General features: G+C 37.0%; 1 protein-coding gene across 4 annotated transcripts in view; it reads right to left on the bottom strand.

Moving 5' to 3' along the window:
* The window catches only part of LOC120416300 (platelet-derived growth factor receptor alpha), a 101,770-nt gene that overhangs the window by 51,530 nt on the left and 28,574 nt on the right, over positions 1 to 21,666 (bottom strand). For all 4 annotated transcript variants that reach the window (XR_005605323.2, XM_052707322.1, XM_039578019.1 and 1 more), the window contains exons 2-6: positions 18,323 to 18,430; positions 14,023 to 14,047; positions 13,758 to 13,957; positions 10,984 to 11,125; positions 8,338 to 8,500 (exon numbers count right to left, since the gene is read on the bottom strand). Coding sequence is in view for 3 of the 4 variants with exons in the window: in XM_052707322.1 (XP_052563282.1) it covers positions 8,338 to 8,500; positions 10,984 to 11,125; positions 13,758 to 13,957; positions 14,023 to 14,047; positions 18,323 to 18,385 (593 nt within the window). In the remaining variant the exon portion in view is untranslated. The remainder of the gene's footprint in view (positions 1 to 8,337; positions 8,501 to 10,983; positions 11,126 to 13,757; positions 13,958 to 14,022; positions 14,048 to 18,322; positions 18,431 to 21,666) is intronic.

Raw genomic sequence — 21,666 nt, 5'->3', positions numbered from 1 at the left:
TATTCAGTGAGTTCACAAGCCGGAGGGGCCTTTCAGTGAGAGCTCACAAGCCGTTGTTGAATCGTTGCGGCCTATTCAGTGAGTTCACAAGCCGGAAGGGCCTTTCAGCGAAAGCTCACAAGCCGTTGTTGAATCGTTGTGGCCTATTCAGTGAGTTCACAAGGCGGAGGGGCCTTTCAGTGAGAGCTCACAAGCCGTTGTTGAATCGTTGCGGCCTATTCAGTGAGTTCACAAGCCGGAGGGGCCTTTCAGTGAGAGCTCACAAGCCGTTGTTGAATCGTTGCGGCCTATTCAGTGAGTTCACAAGCCGGAAGGGCCTTTCAGTGAGAGCTCACAAGCCGTTGTTGAATCGTTGCGGCCTATTCAGTGAGTTCACAAGCCGGAAGGGCCTTTCAGTGAGAGCTCACAAGCCGTTGTTGAATTGTTGCGGCCTATTCAGTGAGTTCACAAGCCGGAAGGGCCTTTCAGTGAGAGCTCACAAGCCGTTGTTGAATCGTTGCGGCCTATTCAGTGAGTTCACAAGCCGGAAGGGCCTTTCAGTGAGAGCTCACAAGCCGTTGTTGAATCGTTGCGGCCTATTCAGTGAGTTCACAAGCCGGAAGGGCCTTTCAGCGAAAGCTCACAAGCCGTTGTTGAATCGTTGTGGCCTATTCAGTGAGTTCACAAGGCGGAGGGGCCTTTCAGTGAGAGCTCACAAGCCGTTGTTGAATCGTTGCGGCCTATTCAGTGAGTTCACAAGCCGGAGGGGCCTTTCAGTGAGAGCTCACAAGCCGTTGTTGAATCGTTGCGGCCTATTCAGTGAGTTCACAAGCCGGAGGGGCCTTTCAGTGAGAGCTCACAAGCCGTTGTTGAATCGTTGTGGCCTATTCAGTGAGTTCACAAGGCGGAGGGGCCTTTCAGTGAGAGCTCACAAGCCGTTGTTGAATCGTTGCGGCCTATTCAGTGAGTTCACAAGCCGGAGGGGCCTTTCAGTGAGAGCTCACAAGCCGTTGTTGAATCGTTGCGGCCTATTCAGTGAGTTCACAAGCCGGAAGGGCCTTTCAGCGAAAGCTCACAAGCCGTTGTTGAATCGTTGTGGCCTATTCAGTGAGTTCACAAGCCGGAGGGGCCTTTCAGTGAGAGCTCACAAGCCATTGTTGAATCGTTGCGGCCTATTCAGTGAGTTCACAAGCCGGAGGGGCCTTTCAGTGAGAGCTCACAAGCCGTTGTTGAATCGTTGCGGCCTATTCAGTGAGTTCACAAGCCGGAAGGGCCTTTCAGTGAGAGCTCACAAGCCGTTGTTGAATTGTTGCGGCCTATTCAGTGAGTTCACAAGCCGGAAGGGCCTTTCAGTGAGAGCTCACAAGCCGTTGTTGAATCGTTGCGGCCTATTCAGTGAGTTCACAAGCCGGAAGGGCCTTTCAGTGAGAGCTCACAAGCCGTTGTTGAATCGTTGTGGCCTATTCAGTGAGTTCACAAGCCAGAGGGGCCTTTCAGTGAGAGCTCACAAGCCGTTGTTGTCTTCTCACAAGTCGTTAAGTAAAGCAAGCAATCTCCTCTTCTACAACGTCAAACAGTTTTCTTCGACCACTTCCTTACGGTCCTTTCACACCCATCATCTACGCACAATCCGCGTTATTTTCTACTGTATTCAGCAATCAGGTGCTTTAATAACAATAAGAAGACACATATTGTTCATACCATTCTCAAAAATCATGCGAAAACAAAAACTTGAGAACAAATGTTTTTTGCAGACAAACTAAGAAAACTGTACAGATATTGAAAGTCTGACACCCCTGCCGACCTGTCATTTCTTTCTCCCTCTCACGCAATTCAATTTTTTCAGACTCCTCATTCTACCTTCTCCAAAAACAAAACACTGCACGCCACAAGAATGCGTCACCGCTTTTTTTAAAACTCACCTGCCACCGCGCTGAGGGGATGTCGAGAAAAAAAAACACAAGATTTCAACAGAAAAGAAATCTTTCTTCTGACAGGATTCGCCATTGTGGAGACTGAGTCTCCCACGTGTCGGAATCCCTGACGTGGCCGAGCCACCACCGTACTGTTCGACCGCTGCTGAGGAACTGTCTGTGCTGCCGAACGCTGACAGCTGTGAGAGCTGACGTGCGGAGGCAGGGGGTGACATCCCTGCACACATATTGAGATCCATAGACAGGGGGGCGCTATGCGGGCCCACACAGATCTGTTCATCAAAAAGCTTGGTCCTACATATAATATTGCTACCCGTGTTGCCGCCGGACAGCTCCCATCTACCCCAGCGGACGCAGTCAGTGTTGAGACCGGCTTACTCCCATTTCGTCTCCTAGCCACAGAAATCATCTCCCGCAGAGCCGTCGGCTGCGACGAACGCACCCCCGGCAGCGGCAATGGTAGACGACGGCTTAGGATCCAGTCACCGACTACCAAAGCAATGTTCCATTTTTTCAGCAGAAGCAGCCGCTCTCTTAGCTGCAGTATCAACGGAGTCCGAACGCCCGACCTTAATCATCACCGACTCCGCGAGTGCTCTGGACGCACTCAAGAGCCACATCCAGAAACACCCTTGGATCCAAGCAATCACCAACATAGTCAACCAAAGAACCGTATTTATGTGGGTCCCTTCCCACGTTGGAATCCCTGGTAACGAAGAGGCCGATAGAATGGCCAACTTGGGCAGACAAGGTCGTCTCTTCACGAACAAGGTTCCAGCCCAAGACATCAAACACTGGATCTCTTATGTAATAAGGAACACGTGGGAATCTGAATGGTTTGCTAGCCGTTCGCTATTCATCAGAAAAGTAAAGCCCTCTACTATGGCCTGGGAAGACCGACAGGACTGGCGGGAACAACGAGTCGTCTCCAGACTGCGCACCGGCCATACCAGAGCGACTCACAACTTCGGAAACACTGCTAACTTTAAAAGACAGTGTCCAGAATGCGAAGAATACTGCTCAGTGGAACATCTACTCAGCATATGCCCCAGCACGGAACCGATTAGAGCAGCAAACGAAATCTTAACCAACGTCGACGAAGCTCTCGCCAACAACCCTACCGCCGAGGACAGAATCATCGGCTTCTGCAAAGATTTTCGAATATTTCACAATATTTAGTAAACCTCGTAAGAACAGGACACAGAACTAGACCGCCTATACGAAACTCCATCCATGAAAACCCAGTGGAACACCAGATTTAACGGAGCGCCCCGGACCGGACGCCACAGCATACCCGGAACCGAAGGACAGTTAATCAGTTAATCTGGTGTGGCTGGATGAGGGACGGACAAGGGACCCAGATCCCATTCCCCTGCAGTACATGTTTACACCACACCAAAACAGACATCAAATCTCCCTTACTCTAATCATTCACCAACACCAACTTGGACATATTCTTGGAAAGAACCGAGAAAACATGGACGAAAGTTCCAGCTGCACTCTCGACGATAGCATTCCACCGAAATCCCGATGAAAATGAAATGTGAAATATTCTCCTAAAAATGGGGGGGCCACTCTTTAAGAAGCCCTCTCACTCCTACCGAGCCGAATTAGCGTTTATGGCTGAAAGGCTCGTTAATAAAGACAACTAACTAACTAAGCATACCCTGAACTTTAAGACATATGCTTGCAACGTCGTGTAATTAGTAGGCCTTGCTTTTAAATTCTAAGAAATTTTGAAAATTAGCACTTTTTTCTCACTAAATCTCAAATATCTCAGCACTCGATTGTCGAATTTTCTTAGAAGGAAAAATATTTGCCGTGAAATTTCCTACAAGCTGCATGCATTGATTTTGCTATGAAAAATGGGCTACCCTAAATTAAATGAGCATTTCTGAAAAAAGTTTCGAAAAAATGCGATTAAAAAAAAAACTTAAACTTTGGTCTAATATTGATAGTGCATCTTCATCTATGGACAAAAACCTATCGTTTGAGCAAAATACACATTAGATTGAACCAGTTTTTGTATTGTTTCCAAGCGATTTTAGAAAATTTGTTTAAAAAAAGAGATTTTTTCAGTAGATCGAATAGGGGGTGCGAGAAAGTATTTTATATTTTTTTCTTGTCTAAGAAAACATTGTTCCTAACATTATAATCTATCATTAAAGAAGTAAAAAAAAGTAAATCTTTCCCTGTTGCTGAGGAGAAGACCCTTGAAGAGTATCGGGGCCGGCATTTACAAAGCGGATTCAGTGATAGTTTGTTAAGGTTAATGTTAACATTCCATTGGTTGTCTTCCTAAGGTGTCTTGATAAGGTCCAGTTTGTGACGATACACTACCTTCCCTTTACTAAGCAATCGAATTTAGAAGGGAAAAGATAACCAGTTGTGTTGGTCCGAGCCGGGATTTAAACCCCGATCTATCGCTTACGAGGCGGAAGCGCTACCACTAGGCTACGTGGCTCGGTCAAGTCATTTAAGAAGTGAGCACATGAAATTCCTCGACATGACCTCAAAATGGGACAGGCTAGTGCACAGCAAGCAAGGAAGTTGTTGTCTTCTTATTCCAAAATTGTCAAACATACGGACCCAATCCTGCAACAACGGGATTGTAAAATTAGTCAAACTTTGTTGTAAATTACTTTGTGGGGATAATTTAGGGGATGAATAAAAAAATATTTTGATAGTACCCTTAGTTTTGAAGATACTAAAACATATGTAATAAAAATCTGGGTGCATAAGCTCTGAATGATGTGCACCGTTAAGGGAAAGTATATTTTAAGGAAAAATCAAAGTTTTTTACAGCAGTATCAATTTGTAAAGCGAGTAGAAAAGCATTGAGCGATAAGAGAGTCAAAAGTTGGTAAAATCAAAATCAAATTATGGATAATAAATAGAAGAATCCGTGAAGAAGTGAGAATCAGTAGAGACAAATAAAAATAGGAGATAGGTGGTAGCTAAAAATGAAAAGAAGAAAACCCCCGTTCTGCGATGTTCAGGTACACCCACAGCAGTTGACTCAACATGCTGCGAATCAAAACAATACCGTCTACAAAAACTGCAAGGAACCAGAGCTAAACTGTTTGGACCAAGATGATCTCGACGCTGTCGTGCTAACTTGTCGCACGTCGCTTTTTGACGTTCCGAAGAAAACGCGTTTTATTGTTTGACTTTGAATAAACAAAAAAAAAGCACGCAATGTAAACAATACCAAACACATTTTGTTTGGTTGATCATTCTGTGCATTGTCCTGAAGTTTGGTTGAATTTGGTTACTGAAGTACACGGTAGTCGTGCTCTTACTTGTGTCAAACGCGTTCTGACCTGGAATCTCTTTGGCCAATTGTCGCACTTACATAAATTTTCAGGGTGTGTCAAGATAGCACGACAAGATTGAAACTTCTTTCATATGAACAGTGACAAAATTGCACGGAGTTTTTTAGGTATTTATTGAATATCTCAGGATTGAAATCTAACTTTGAGGATCTGTTAAGGTCAAAAGTTGAGGCATTGTGAGCTGCACAAAATGGCGTTCTTAACTCAATTTGGCCCAAAATGCACGTGCGATAAGTTAGCACGACAGCGACGATCTGACAGCACTACGGATGTAGTTGGGCTACTTCCGGGATGTTCCTCGGCTGTAAGTCAACCGACGAGGTATCATCAGTATCATCCACCCTCGGCCTGTAAATGCCTGTGGTCAAATCCAGACAAAAACTGCAGCTGGTTTGTTTGAGATGTTTGATTTTGATTTTGAATCGGAATAGCTGTTGCTTTCCTGGGGAACGGAACGTCTGTCGTGAAAACGGAAGATTCTCGCGGGCCTAATAGAATTCAATTTTGTTTGGCAAAGTCGAAAGGTTTTTGCTGGAATCATAGATTTGACCCTCTGCGAAATGTAAAATTTTACTTTCCAAAGTGAATTTGGGGAAATATACCCTTTCTAATCAAACACCTATCTTCGCCATATGGAGAGTTTGATGCTGTGAACCGCACGCGCGGTTCTGTGCAACGGACATACCCGCCTGATCGGATTCGGGGAACTGGCGATCAATGAATCATGTCCACAATTGAGCGTTCAATAAAATTTTGAATATTTTCCAAGTTTGAGGAGTTAGAAAGACTCTGACTCCGGTTTCTGAGATTTAGTGACTCCAACTGTCATTCTAACTCTTCAAAAAGAATATCATGAGAAGTGTACATATTTCGTATTTCATGTTTTCAAACCATAGAAACAAGCTGAAATTTCAAAAAAAGCTTTTAAGAGCGAGTCCACGAACAGGGCATAACTTTTTGTATGGGACGTCGTTTGAATCTCACCAATCTGCCTGAAATTTTCAGGGGTTGTTTGTTCATATAAAATTAGCATCTGGCCAAAATATGAGCACTCTAGGTCAACGGGAAGTGGGGCAAATCGGGACACAAAGTTTGAAGGTTCAAAAACGTAAAAAATCTTAAAAATGCTATAACTTTGCAAAATTCAATATAATTTCAAAATTCAAAATGCATCTGAAAGGTCTTAAAAAATGCAACAAAATGCAGGAGAAGCACCCCAATTGGTTAAATCTAAAGAGAGATATTGGCATTTTGGTGAAAAAATTGCATAATTTTCAAACTCAAATAAAAAAGTGTTCCATCCAGATATCAACTCGGTTCGACCTGCAGCTTGTAGGGGACATCTGAGACTACCATTTGAGACTGAGAACGCTTTGGGTAAGGCAGTTTAACATATTAAATAGACACTTTTACTTTTTGTGAATTTTTTGGTTGTACATTTTTGCTCGGGGGACCCTTTAGATCCAATTTTCTGGTGATAATTTTATCATATTCGTGTTCCTGAGACAATTTCACAATAGAAACATGCATAAAAATGTTTATTTTGATCTATTTTAACCCTTTAAACAATAAAAGTTAAAAAAAATCTTCGATTCACATTTATTGAAAATCAAGCTCGTTTCCAAGGATACTAGATGACACCAGAAAAAAGCAGCTTCTTAATTTTTTTAACTTTCATTTTATATAGGGTTAAAATGGATGAAAATAAACATTTTTATGAATGTTTCTGATGTAAAATTGTCTCAGGAACACGAATATGATAAAATTATTACCAGAAAATGGGATCTAAGGGGTCCCCCGAGCAAAAATGTACAACCAAAAAATTCACTAAAAGTAAAAGTTTCTATTTATTATGTTAAACTGCCTTACCCAAAGCGTTCTCAGTCTCAGATGGTAGTCCCAGATGTCCCCTACAAGCTGCAGGTCGAACCGAGTTGATATCTGGATGGAACACTTTTTTATTTGAGTTTGAAAATTATGCTATTTTTTCACCAAAATGCCAATAACTCTCTTTAGATTTAACCAATTGGGGTGCTTCTCCCTGCATTATGTTTCATTTTTTAAGCCCTTTCAGATGCATTTTGAATTTTGAAATTATATTGAATTTTGCCAAAGTTATAGCATTTTTAAGATTTCTGACGTTTTTGAACCTTCAAAATTTGTGTCCCGATTTGCCCCACTTCCCGTTGACCTAGAGTGCTCATATTTTGGCCAGATGCTAGTTTTATATATACAAACAACCCCTGAAAATTTCAGGCAGATTGGTGAGGTCGATGCGAGATGGGTATGCTTTGCTCGTGAACTCGCTCTTAATATCTCAGGGCCATATAACAATGCCATGTGATTTTTCATTAAAAAGTTGATTTTGAAGTTTTCTGAATTTTTAATATTTTTGATTGAATCGTATATAACATAATTGCAAGAGGAATTTAAAAAAGAATTATCCCAAAACTTTGGGGCCTGTGTGACAATGACAATGCCTTGTTGTAAGCTTTTCTATTTCTATCCGTTTCCTTAGCTTATTTTGAAGGTTTTTTTAAAATAATTTTTCCATTTCAGGAAATGGTGACAGATTTTGTGTCAAAAAACATGTGTAATATTACATAAAAAAAAATATGAATTTTAATCAGTTTCTGGTGAATATTCATCAGGTTCACATTTTTACACATTTTTTAAGTAATATTACTCAATACAGAGGTAATATTCAACCTACAAAATTTTCAACATTCCAAAATTCAACTTTTTTTTGCTGTGTCACAAATCCATTGTTAGAATATCCTATTACATCAAAATGAACTATAGTACAAATCATAGATGAAAGGAACTCCAAAACTCTATTAGGTTATAAGAATTTCGAAATTGTGAATTCCAAATTTTTTTAAGGCTCTTATAAGCTATTGTGTTTTATATGTTTATAGGACCTATTAAAAAAACTCTAGAATTGATTATTTACTAATAGAAACTAATTGAATTGAATAATTATAGCCTTACCTCATTGAGGTGAGGAAGGCCAAAATCTTTTTATCACGCGAAATGCTAAAGAACGCTGCACCGACCTTCATAATACATCGACAAGTAAAAAAACTTACGTAATCGTAATATAGTCCAATGAAACATCGTCTGGGAGCGCATTGCGGGAGTATTCTCCAAGTGTCCAGTTGACCACCAGGTGGTCAGAAGAAATGGATGCATTGGTGCGGATGGACGGCAGGAACTTTTCATGGAAGCAGGAGCAGAGGCTGTTAACACAGTCTGGAAATAAAAGTTTGAATTTAATGTGGTCGCTGAACTTGAATTGGGTTTAAAAAGTAAGAAAATGAAAACTTCGAAAATAAATGTTTGTTCATGATTCAATTATGCGGAGTCCGGATAAACGAGTCTGGACTGTAATTTAAAAACAAGCAAAATCGAAAGTAAGTGAGATCTTTTTGAAAACGATCATCAGACAAAAAATAATAATTGAATATTGCAGACAAGGACTAAACCATTGTGTGTGTGTGTGTGTGTGTGTGTGTGTGTGTGTGTGTGTGTGTGTGTGTGTGTGTGTGTGTGTGTGTGTGTGTGTGTGTGTGTGTGTGTGCGTGTGCGTGTGCCTTTGGTAAGCAGAAATGGACAAACCCAAAAATAAAACTCGACCCGGGATAATGTTGACCCATTCAACCCATTTTGAAACTTCAAGTCCTCACCGGTTTCCATAGTCACTATCTTGAACCACTTCCGCTAACAAAAATTACACAACCATTTGCCGAGCAGTACTTATTTCGACCGAAACTCAACAAATTCTGAAATTGAATCCAAACAGCTTTTCGCAAATCACTTCCAAAGCATGATTCCCGGGTAACCAGTTGAATTCACCCAAATGTAATTCAATGCTATGGGACTCGTTCGTCAGTATAAAAAAACGTTTGCACCAAACAACCGGGTTAGAGTCAAATCGTGGAAAACTACATGGACGGGGATTCCATCTAACCTAAAACCATTTTCGCCATGGATCACTAAATTGGACTAGGGGCCTGCAGCCAGCATAATTAGTCCCTTTTTTTTTGTTGGTCGTTAGGATGATCTACGCCGTGTGAGAGTGTTCAAAAAAATTGCAATTTTCGTCACATTTAAAAAAAAAACTTTCAACTCCGCGCGTATTTTTGTATTTTTGTATTTTTGTATTTTTGTATTTCTGTATTTTTGTATTTTTGTATTTTTGTATTTTTGTATTTTTGTATTTTTGTATTTTTGTATTTTTGTATTTTTGTATTTTTGTATTTTTGTATTTTTGTATTTTTGTATTTTTGTATTTTTGTATTTTTGTATTTTTGTATTTTTGTATTTTTGTATTTTTGTATTTTTGTATTTTTGTATTTTTGTATTTTTGTATTTTTGTATTTTTGTATTTTTGTATTTTTGTATTTTTGTATTTTTGTATTTTTGTATTTTTGTATTTTTGTATTTTTGTATTTTTGTATTTTTGTATTTTTGTATTTTTGTATTTTTGTATTTTTGTATTTTTGTATTTTTGTATTTTTGTATTTTTGTATTTTTGTATTTTTGTATTTTTGTATTTTTGTATTTTTGTATTTTTGTATTTTTGTATTTTTGTATTTTTGTATTTTTGTATTTTTGTATTTTTGTATTTTTGTATTTTTGTATTTTTGTATTTTTGTATTTTTGTATTTTTGTATTTTTGTATTTTTGTATTTTTGTATTTTTGTATTTTTGTATTTTTGTATTTTTGTATTTTTGTATTTTTGTATTTTTGTATTTTTGTATTTTTGTATTTTTGTATTTTTGTATTTTTGTATTTTTGTATTTTTGTATTTTTGTATTTTTGTATTTTTGTATTTTTGTATTTTTGTATTTTTGTATTTTTGTATTTTTGTATTTTTGTATTTTTGTATTTTTGTATTTTTGTATTTTTGTATTTTTGTATTTTTGTATTTTTGTATTTTTGTATTTTTGTATTTTTGTATTTTTGTATTTTTGTATTTTTGTATTTTTGTATTTTTGTATTTTTGTATTTTTGTATTTTTGTATTTTTGTATTTTTGTATTTTTGTATTTTTGTATTTTTGTATTTTTGTATTTTTGTATTTTTGTATTTTTGTATTTTTGTATTTTTGTATTTTTTTATTTTTGTATTTTTGTATTTTTGTATTTTTGTATTTTTGTATTTTTGTATTTTTGTATTTTTGTATTTTTGTATTTTGTATTTTTGTATTTTTGTATTTTGTATTTTTGTATTTTTGTATTTTTGTATTTTTGTATTTTTGTATTTTTGTATTTTTGTATTTTTGTATTTTTGTATTTTTGTATTTTTGTATTTTTGTATTTTTGTATTTTTGTATTTTTGTATTTTTGTATTTTTGTATTTTTGTATTTTTGTATTTTTGTATTTTTGTATTTTTGTATTTTTGTATTTTTGTATTTTTGTATTTTTGTATTTTTGTATTTTTGTATTTTTGTATTTTTGTATTTTTGTATTTTTGTATTTTTGTATTTTTGTATTTTTGTATTTTTGTATTTTTGTATTTTTGTTTTTTTTTGTATTTTTGTATTTTTGTATTTTTGTATTTTTGTATTTTTGTTTATTTGTTTATTTGTTTTTTTTTATGTTTTTTTCTTGTTTTTTGTATTTTTGTTTTTTCAATGACGTTCCATCGACTAATTAAAGAATAATCCTATCCCCTTCCCCATGGGTATTACTAAAATATTTACTACTAATTACACTTTAATAACACTTACCTGGTACATGGTACACTCGTTTTAGCGTGCTGATGAAATCCAGAGGTTTCACCACCACTTCGTAGACGCACGATGGTAAAATTTCACATTCGTGTTTGTGCAGTGCACGTGTGTCCCGGGGCAGTAAAAGTGTTGTCAATTCCTGTATGGGAGACACGAAGGAGGAGTAGTTGTTTGTTACGATTTGCCAGCCAGGATCAAAATTTGGGGAATCATTTAGCGTGTCGACGCTAATTGATCGAAAAGTACAATGCCTAACGCAAAGCATGTGCACATGGCACTATTTTAAAAGTTCGTGACAATATTTTGTGATGGTACTTTCATGTCGCACGTGGAATCAATAGCCGAGCGGGCTAATATGCAATTCCTTTCAGTGAGAGCTGGTTTCAAATCCCGTTAGATGGTTTTTTAGTGTAGAAAAAAAGTACATGCAGTCTGTAACATTAAATGTCTTTTTTCACAAAGATGATGTGTATGCTTTTCCATGGCATTTTTCCATTGGATTTTTTCTGTGCTAAAACGCACAGTTTGTTGTTTTCGCTTTGCGGATCATTCCCTAATAGCAACAGCCTTCAACACCCATACTCCCGTAAGTCAAAAGTTAGGGAATTTCATGGACTATAAGCCTACGGAATAGTGTTGAAAAGATTGTATTTTGATCGCAGCAAGTTGGCGACTAAATCCAATCATTAAAATTTTAAATCGCCCCTGCTCTCAACGATCAAGTGGCAGTTAGGAAAAACATGATCAAGGCATACTCAGAGGGCCTTTCTTCAGGCAATCATATTCCCTAGAAAAGATTTTTTTTTCAACCTTGCATAGAATTAACTTTTTGGCCAATCGCTGTTTTTCTCATAGTTTCACGATTTTTCTATAACATATTTAACAACGTGTCCCGCCCGTGTGGATCAATCGGACCGCGCACTGGACTCACAATCCAGAGGTCGCCGGTTCGAATCCCGTGGCGGGCGCTCTAAAATTCTTTGTGTAAATATGGGTATTCGGCGCCGTCGCTCCGTGCCATACTTTCATACACTTAGGAGCCCAGGGCGGCGAAGTCCTTGTAGATAAAAAGGAAGACACTAGTGGTTGGTACTAGCAATGGTGGCCGACAGCTATAAAGTCAACTTCGTTTTTTATTTTACAACGTTAACTTTTGCCCTGTAGGCCAACAAGACGGCACTTTTTTGTCACATTTTTGACATACAGTCCAGATTCGATTATACGGACGCCTTGGCAAAATTCGTTGTCTTGTTTTTGATTGTTGCAGGTTGAGCTTTAGTTTTTAGTATGATCCTTAAACTACTCTAAATTGATTAAGAATTATGGGTAATTCTCTGACAACTCACAAGAAATTGGGAAATGTTGCCCCGACCCCGCTTCGATTTGCGTGAAACTTTGTCCTCAAGGGTAACTTTTGTCCCTGATCACGAATCCGAGGTCCGTATTATTGATATCTCGTGACGGAGGGACGGTACGACCACTTCCATTTTTGAACATGCGAAAAAAGAGGTGTTTTTCAATAATTTGCAGCCTGAAACGGAGATGAGATAGAAATTTGTTGTCAAAGGGACTTTTATGTAAAATTGGACGCCCGATTTGATGGCGTGCTCAGAATTCCGTGAAAACGTATTTAAAACACTTAAAAAAGTTTTTAAAACTCTGCCATTTTCCATTAATGTACTTTTCAAATCTACATTAACCCAGAAGGGTCATTTTTTCATTTAGAACAAAATTTTTAATTTTAAAATTTCGTGTTTTTTTCTAACTTTGCAGGGTTATTTTTTAGAGTGTAACAATGTTTTACAAAGTTGTAGAGCAGACAATTCCAAAAAATTTGATATCTATACATAATTGGTATGCTAGTTAACATCACAAGTGATCGAAAAAAGTTTTGAAAATCTTTGTTCTAAATGAAAAAATTACCCTTCTGGGTCAGTGTAGATTCTAAAAGTACATTAAATTTCCCTTAAAAGGACCATAACATTTTACAGTAAAATAACGGAAATTGGCAGAGTTTTTAAAACTTTTTTAGTGTTTTAAATACGTTTTTACGGAATTCTGAGGACGCCATCAAATCGGGCGTTCAATTTTACATAAAAGTCCCTTTCACACCAAATTTCTATCTCATCACCGTTTCATGCTGCAAATTATTGAAAAACGTGTCTTTTTTCGAATGTTCAAAAATGGAAGGGGTCGTACCGCCCCTCCGTCACGAGATATCAAAAAAACGGACCTCGGATTCGTGATCAGGTGTCGAAGAGGGGTCGGGGCAACTACTGTGTGAGTTGGCGGAGAATTACCCTTATTAAATCCAAGATGGCGGCCAAAATGGCGATGATGAAATATTGAAAAAATGCATTTTTTATTATTTTACGGGCTATCAACTCCTCAAATTGGACTAAACATTTTAAATTATAACTCGGGACTTCGACAACCAAATTCAACCAAACTTCGCGACATTGCACAGAATGGTCAGCCAAACAAAACATGTTTGTTATTGTTTACATTGCGTGCTCTCGTTTTTGTTTATTCAATGTCAAACATTAAAACGCGTTTTTCTCGAAACGTCAAAAAGCGACAAACGACAAAATAGCACGACGGCGTCGAAATGGTCTGGCTTAATTTAGGCAAAACAACGTGAATGCCCCAATGTCGAATGTTAAACAAAGACTTTATTCTGCTCGTTCCTATTGTGTACATCAACTAACGTGAGTAATTATTACCACTTCCACACATTATAGGTTACAATCTAATCTTCAAGCTGTACCTACCGTTTCAGCCACAACCGGAGCGCATTTGATGTCCGATCGATCGGCGAAGAGGGATCGCTCGATTGAGCAATTCTTCGTTGGGATGTGATTTATTTTCACATCGTATAGAGAGCTTTTCTGCGCAAATGCCCCTTCCCACGAAATGTTCAACTGAAGCACTCTGGAAGCATTGTGTAGGCGAACAGCACCAATGTTGAGCTCTGCAAGAAACATTTAAAACTCTCATTTGTAAATGGCTTCATTCCGCATATGTAGCTACTTGTACCATGGGTGTTCTCGGCTAACGATTCCTGGAATGGGAAACAAATGGAATATGTTAGAATCAAACCCGGAATATCTAAGTAAACTTCATGTTGCATATAAGCTTTCTAGAGTTTTTTTTTTTTTTTGAAAAAGGTCAATAAGCTATTGTCTTTCATATGTTTATATAGGACCTATTCAAAAAAAAACTCTAGATATTTTCTTTTTATATTTGTAAGCAGCGATGGGTTATTCTCCCTCGACTCTTTTTTTTTAATCTGTTTATGCGTTTAGTTTATAAGTATTTACACTGCCGCTCGAAGCTAGTCCGTTCCATATGTGATTTCGTCAATTTTGAGGTAATGATGCAGTTTGGTTCGAAATCATGTAAACTATCAGAAAAACCAATTAAAATTTAGTCCTTTGTTCTAGAAAACCGTAGAAAATCAACTTTTTCGTGAAATTCTAACACGTAACCTTATTGGCGGGACAAATTTGAAATGCGTTTTTCTCGGCTTGCTGTTTTTAAATATGGGACGGACTCGATTAGAGCGGCAGTACAGTACAGAGAAAAATGTTGTTCTAAATGAAAGAATAACTTCTCTGGGCTATTGCAGATTCAAAAAGTACATTGAATTTTAATTACAACGCGAATCGGGCGTCCAATTTTACATAATAGTCCCTTTAATACCACATTTCTTTCTCTTCACGGTTTCAAGCTACAAATCATTAAAAAAAAAGTGTCTTAGTAAGCATCCAGAAAAATGAAAAGGGTCGTACCGCCTTACCGTCGCGAGATTTCAAAAAATTGAAAGGGCATTTTAGATTGTTCTCAGTTGGTTAGACTTTTATTTCCATTGAAACAAATTTGTTTTTTTGAAACAAATTTGTTTTGCCCCCTGATTTTTCGGACCAATTTTGAAAGGGGGAGGGAGGTCAAAAGATAGGTAATTTCATGGATTATAAGCCTACGGAATTAACTTTTTGGCCAATCGCAGTTTTTCTCATAGATTTACGATTTTTCTATAACAAACTTTTTACAGCGTTAACCTTTGCCCTGAAGCCCAAGAAGACGGCTTTTTTTGGGCTCAATTTTTATATATTCGGATTCCTCGGGAAATTTCACGTAAGTATGAAATATTTGAGTCGTAAATTTGATTTTAAAACTAATTAAATAAAACATTTCTGAAAAAAGTCAGATTTAGTATACCCTGTGATCAATACGTCAAATGCTGTATCAAGTAGGCGAATATCTGTTTTACCCCCTATCCGACAAAATGCTAAAAATTATTTTAATTCATTCTAAATGGCATTTTTTTCAATCAAATTAACAACTTTTTAACTTCAAACTTACGTGAAATTTCCCGAGGAATCCGAATATGTAAAAATTGAGCCCAAAAAGTGCCGTCTTCTTGGGCTACAGGGCAAAAGTTAACGCTGTAAAAAGTTTGTTATAGAAAAATCGTAAATCTATAAGAAAAACTGCGATTGGCCAAAAAGTTAATTCCGTAAGCTTATAGTCCATGAAATTACCTATCTTTTGACCTATGGGAGTATGGGTGTTGGAGACTGTTGCAAAAAGATATTAAGGTTTAAAAAAAAAACATTTTTAACAGTTATTTGCAAAAACTATGAGAAAAAGTCAAACCAATCCTGGATGTCTATGGCGCATTTTGAAAAGCTTCAAAAGACCTTTCGAATGCATCTAAGAGAGTTGGAATTGATCAAATTTTTCGCAAATGGGAGCAATTTTATGATTTTTCATGTTTTTTTGACTTCAACCTTCAATGCGCATTTTACCCCACTTCCCTTTGTCGTAGAGGGCTCATATTTGGCATGAGTTCATCTCATGTATAGACAAACAAACGCTGAAAGTTTCATCCAAATCGGAGCACCTCGATACGACCTCTAGAACAAACCGAGCAAAATCTACAAATACTGCCTCTTAAATAACATTTCAAAAAGTGCTGTTGAAAGAAGAAAACTCAATAATCTGGTGGGCAAATCTGAATATAGGAATTGAAGTACGATGAGTAGAAAGGACTCAAAAGTAATTAAATCATTTGCAATGAAATAGTGTTAACCAAATTTATCGATTATTGGTCATATTTTGGGTTTGTATGATAATTTTACATAAAAATCCAAGATATGACCAAAAATCGAATTTTGTACACTTGGCTCAATTCTGAGGGCAGATTCAGAATCAGTGGGCAAAATTGCATGGAAAAACATGCAGTTGTACAATTTTCAAGTTTCGTTACGATGGATACCCCTGACATTTTTTCAGCGTTTGTAGTGCTAGATCGCCCCTTTTGAATACAACCTGGCGCTCAAAATTTTACCTTAAAAATACTGGAATAGCTTCATTTTATGGTTTATTTTTGCTACACTAATAATATTTACTACTTTGTTCTAGAATTTTGAAAATTTACGACAGGTTCGTGAGTCCCATCTGAAAAATGTTCAGTTATGAGTCCCATCGTGAAAATTTTCACAAATGAGTCCCTCTTGGAAATGTAATGCACTGAACATACCTTTCTGATTTATCAATCACTGGAATTCATGCAGCATTTCCTCAAGCTGGTCATCTTGAAGTGTTTTCTTCCATTTCAAGGACAAACAAAGCACATTTATAATTAATTTATTGGTTTTCACCATTTTGATCAGAAAAAGTTGTAACCACCTGAAGGTGGATTAAGTAACGTTTTTGTAAAAAAAAATGTTAATTACAAAATCGGCAATTTTTTTTCCGTGTAGCAATTTTTTTCTCAATAGTCCTCAACAATACTTACAACTTTGCCGAAGACACCAAATTGATCAGAAAATTCACTCAAAAGTTACAGCTGTTTGAATATTTACGTACCATTTTTGTATGGACAGCTGCCTAAATTGTATGGAGACTTGTGACTTGTGGGTGAACCAATGACACAAAATAGCTTTTTTGCAATTCCACTGTGAAACTGTCAACTTTTCCTGTCCTTCTGGAGAAACGAAACGGCCTACTTTTCCCTACCAAAAATAACAGAATGGAAAATTAATACCTTTCAATAACAGTGCTGAAAAGTTCTACTTTTCAGCACTAAAATGGGTGCTGAAAAGTTGAACTTTTCAACACTAGTATCAAAAAGTAACATTTTTCAGTATTTTTTTGTTTTGAGCGATGAATTTACTAAACACATGAATGTTTGACATAAAATTTCATTAAAGAAGCGTTTTTCGGAATTGCAAAAAATGTTGTAAGCAACTCGTTGCAAAACTTGATTTTTTCAGCACTCGTCGTATTTATCCAACTCGGTAAACCTCGTTGGATAAATGTACAACTCGTGCTGAAAAAATCTTCTTTTTGCAACTTGTTGCATAAACTACTATTTTGGGTATAGGGAAGGCCCCAACAAAGTTTGAGCCAAATCAAAAAATACAAAAAAATAAAAATGGTCGAAATCGGCCGATTTCGTAGAGAACTGCTCTATTGTAAAAAAACATATCTCACCAATACCAAATTGAGTTATCGGGAACATTTGTGTTCTCTGTTTTCGGATTTTCTGGTAACAATTTTTTGATAACAGAATGAGTAATTTTTCGAACAAATCTCTGTTATTATTTTTAATTACTATAACAGCTAATCTAGGAGTTTTAATAACAATTCTGACCTCCTCCTTTTCCAGTTCTGTCCACCTGCTCGGGGTACCAGCTGACCTGGAATGACCCAATGCCAAATCCGACTAATTCCGATTAGCAAATGTTACAAACAAATGTTGATAAAATGCTTAAATTTGTTGAACCCAAACTTTTGGTTAGGTTTACCAACTTTTTTTTTTTAATTTGTCTTGGCTGGTGTTTCTGTGCAATGCAGCTTTTAGTAAAATAAAAACAATTATCAAATATTGACAAATCAAATCAAATCAAATTATTCGCTCTACAGCATTGCCTTGGCATTCTCGATTGCGAGATTCCTACTCGAAACTAGGTGTCCGAAGGCTTGATTGTTGAGGCAATTGCAAACTTCTTTTTACACCTAAGCTTCCCATCCACCCGGGATTCGAACTGACGACTTTTGGATTGCTAGTCCAACTGCCTACCAGCGACTCCACCGAGACAGGACCTAACGACCTAACCTCTAGGTTATACCGGGGCCAACATTTACTTCCCAGTCCGACGGAAGGCGTTATCAGACAAATCTCGTCTCGAAAAATACCACCGACTGGGTGAAAGGCACCCACGCTTACCCCTACACCACGAGTCCCGACTATTAAATATTGTCACTTGACCCTTTTTGTGGCATTTGAGCTTTTTTCTAACAAGAAGAATTTGTTTGTATTACTTACCGGCTTCATCCAAAGCACAAAGACTGCGAAAACGAGTAAAAATTGTCCTATTAGTTCATCCATGAACTGCAATTGGAATTTTCATTCTCGTGCATCTACATGAGACACCTGCAATGGAGAAAACAAAAGATACTCGTATTATATGTAACGTTACTGGATTGTGCCAAAAGTCCGAAACAAATCAACCGATACCCAATTTGAAAGCCAATCAATACCGAAACTTCTTCTATAAATTCTATCAGAGTTTACCAGAAAACCAGAAAAGCATTACAGTTTTGTTCTTCCACCCAGCCACGTCTTATTTTCACAGACTCGGCTATAATTTTGATATTTTGCAAGCGACTGTTTACGTCTTGCCACTAGTGCCGCTGTGAAATGTGTGTGCGTGTGCGGTTTGGTGCACACCAATTGTCAGATGACGTCACGGACTGAAACCTAATATTGTTGTTTACTAACTAGAGGTAGTGGTCCTCAACCCATTTTAATCCACATCCCACTCCCCTGTCTTTTTTCAACAACATCATTTCCCCCTCTCATTTTCAACAAATTATTTTCTTGTTCTTTTACTAAATTCTGCAACTGCAATCTTTAAAAATCGTTATCTCAAGAGATTGCGTGTAAAGTTTTCAATTGCACAAAAATGCATCAAAGTTTGATTCCGATTTCCATTAAAAATAGCTGTCCAGATTTGCTTTATAAATTTTTTGTTTCCGAGATATGGCCATTTGAAAAAAAGAGGTTTTTTGAAGAAAAAAAAACGAAAATCGCAAAACTGTGGGGCGCTGCCAAAAAAGAAGGGGTGGTCCAATTTGGTTCAAAATCGGGTTTTCTACTTGTTTTGATAATATCAATAGCTCCACCAAAAGTGCATTTTGAGTGGTGTGCCAGTTGGCGCGAAATGACCCGTAACGTCATGATTCGAATTCCCGGACGCTTCGAAACCCGGACACTTCATCTTTTTTTATCAATTATTTGGATATAAGTTCGCATTATGAATGTCAAAACTGTGTGATTTGATGAATTCCAATATCAACTTTTATATAAAGTTTGTTTGAACGCTATAGTTAATGTCAAAACAATTAAATACAATAAAATTGTAAATTTACCAAAAATGCGAAACATTTCACTTGAAACATTTCATAGGCGTTCGAAGCACCGGGAAGGCACAGCAGAAATGTGTGGTTTCGATTTCTTAAATTCTAGCAAATTGTTATATAAACTATCGATTATTTTGATGTTAACAGCTTATTTGAGAGCTAGAGAATGCCTTTCACTAACATTTCAGTCCAAATTTGTGCAATTTATAAGTAAAATCGAGTGTCCGGAATTCGAAGCAAAAGTGTCCGGATTTCGAATCAGCTTTTATCAGTGTCCGGGATTCGAAGCACAACAAGTCATTTTAATTTTCAAATTGTGATGAAAAATTGTTAGAAAAGACATATTTTGCATGCATTTTCTTGAAACTGACTGTTTATACTACATCCTGATGATATTTCTACATTTCCAACTTATTACATGATTTTTTGCCAGCTATAACAAAAATGATATGCTACTAAGTGTCCGGATTTCGAATCATGACGTTATACAAGTTTATATAACTCTGGAAATTCTATATCTATGGTCATTGTATCGATAGAACTAATTTTTCGTTGGAATTTCGTACCAACTCGGAATCACGTCGTACGAAAATCCACCGTCATCCGAACCGGTTTTCTATAAAAGCCACGTTTAGGTTCGGGTAAAAATCTTGACATAGAGACCGCCAAGCAGTGCTGAAAATATCAGTGGTCATGACGCGAAAATCGGCGACGCTGACACGAATTTTTCATCTCCATTCACCAAATCACAAAACCGTGACATATGGGTCATTAGGGTGTAATATGGTTGTATGGAAAAAAATAAAGTTGTCCAAATTTAGCCAGCACAGCAACTTTTTGGTTCCTTATAGGGTCCTTTACAACTCCCCAAAGTTTGGTAACGATTGGTTAAGTCCCCACTTTGCGCAAAGCGATTCAATTTTCCATACAAATTTGTATGGGAAAAATCATTTTTTTGAATTATGATATTTAAAAAATCCACGTTTCACGCTATATCAAAACCGGATTCATATTCGGATGCTCTGGAATGTGCTCTACAACTTTCCCGAAGAGAGTATGGTGCTAACTTGCTCCTGAAAGAAGATACAGCGTCTTCAAAACTCGTCTAAAACGTGATTTTCGATCAAAAAACACGTTTTAGACGAGTTTTGAACACGCTGTATCTTCTTTCAGGAGCAAGTTAGCACCATACTCTCTTCGGGAAAGTTGTAGAGCACATTCCAGAGCATCAGAATATGAATTCGGTTTTAGTATAGCGTTAAACTTGGATTTTTCAAATATCAAAATTCAAAAAAATGATTTTTCCCATACAAATTTGTATGGAAAATTGAATCGCTTTGCGCAAAGTGAGGACTAAACCAATCGTTCCCAAACTTTGGGGAGTTGTTTAGGACCCCAAAAGGAACTGAAAAATTGCTGTGCTGGAAAATCGATTTTGATATTACACCCTAATGGGTCATTCCATCTGAAGCGGAACAGCATTTGAAAATTACCACCTCCGATTCTGCTCAAATTTGGCAGAGCTGTTGAGACTATCAAACATGCAAAAATCCCGAATTTCGTCCAAATCGGACCTCCCCCTCCAATTTTGTACCCTCCCAAAAAATCGACTTTTTGGCGTTTTTTGAGCGAAGCCCCTATCTTCAAACGGAGATTGCTCAGGAACCACAAATCTTAGAGGATCGGTCTTAGACTCAATTTTGAAGGAAATTGGACGTAGAATCCATTTCCGTGATCAAAATTTGGATTAAAATATTTTGTCTACCTGTATTGCGCAATTGAAAACTTTAAATGGCCGTATTTCAAAACAGCCCTATTTATTTTTTAAATTTGACCTCACCATCGTATTCCCCGTCCAATTTTACATAAGAATCACTTATCGACAGAAAGGAATATGTTTCGTTCCAGAGATATCGAATTTTAAAGTTTTGAGTATTCGAAATTACCTAAATTAGCTACACTTGCCGCATATGCTAGAAGCACTCAGTCGTGCTGATCAATAATTACTACCTGGTGTTCTGTAATATGAATTATTTTTATAATTTTATACGATTTTGAGAAAATCAATACCTTGAACAATCTATTTTTTGTTTAAGGAATATTTATTGGGTAATTTTGAATGCACTGTTTTTCCTGATCTTAGTGTCATAGAATCATATTAGGTAATATTTGAACTTTTAATATTTATTTGCAAATGCCAGAACGTTTTTACAACACAATTAAAAAAATATCATTTTTCTATTGTTT

The sequence above is a fragment of the Culex pipiens genome, chromosome 2, assembly GCF_016801865.2.
Source record: "Culex pipiens pallens isolate TS chromosome 2, TS_CPP_V2, whole genome shotgun sequence".
NCBI classification, from domain to species: domain Eukaryota; kingdom Metazoa; phylum Arthropoda; class Insecta; order Diptera; family Culicidae; genus Culex; species Culex pipiens.
The sequence above is the reverse complement of the archived record's forward strand: the minus strand, read 5'-3'. Positions and strand labels throughout refer to the sequence as shown.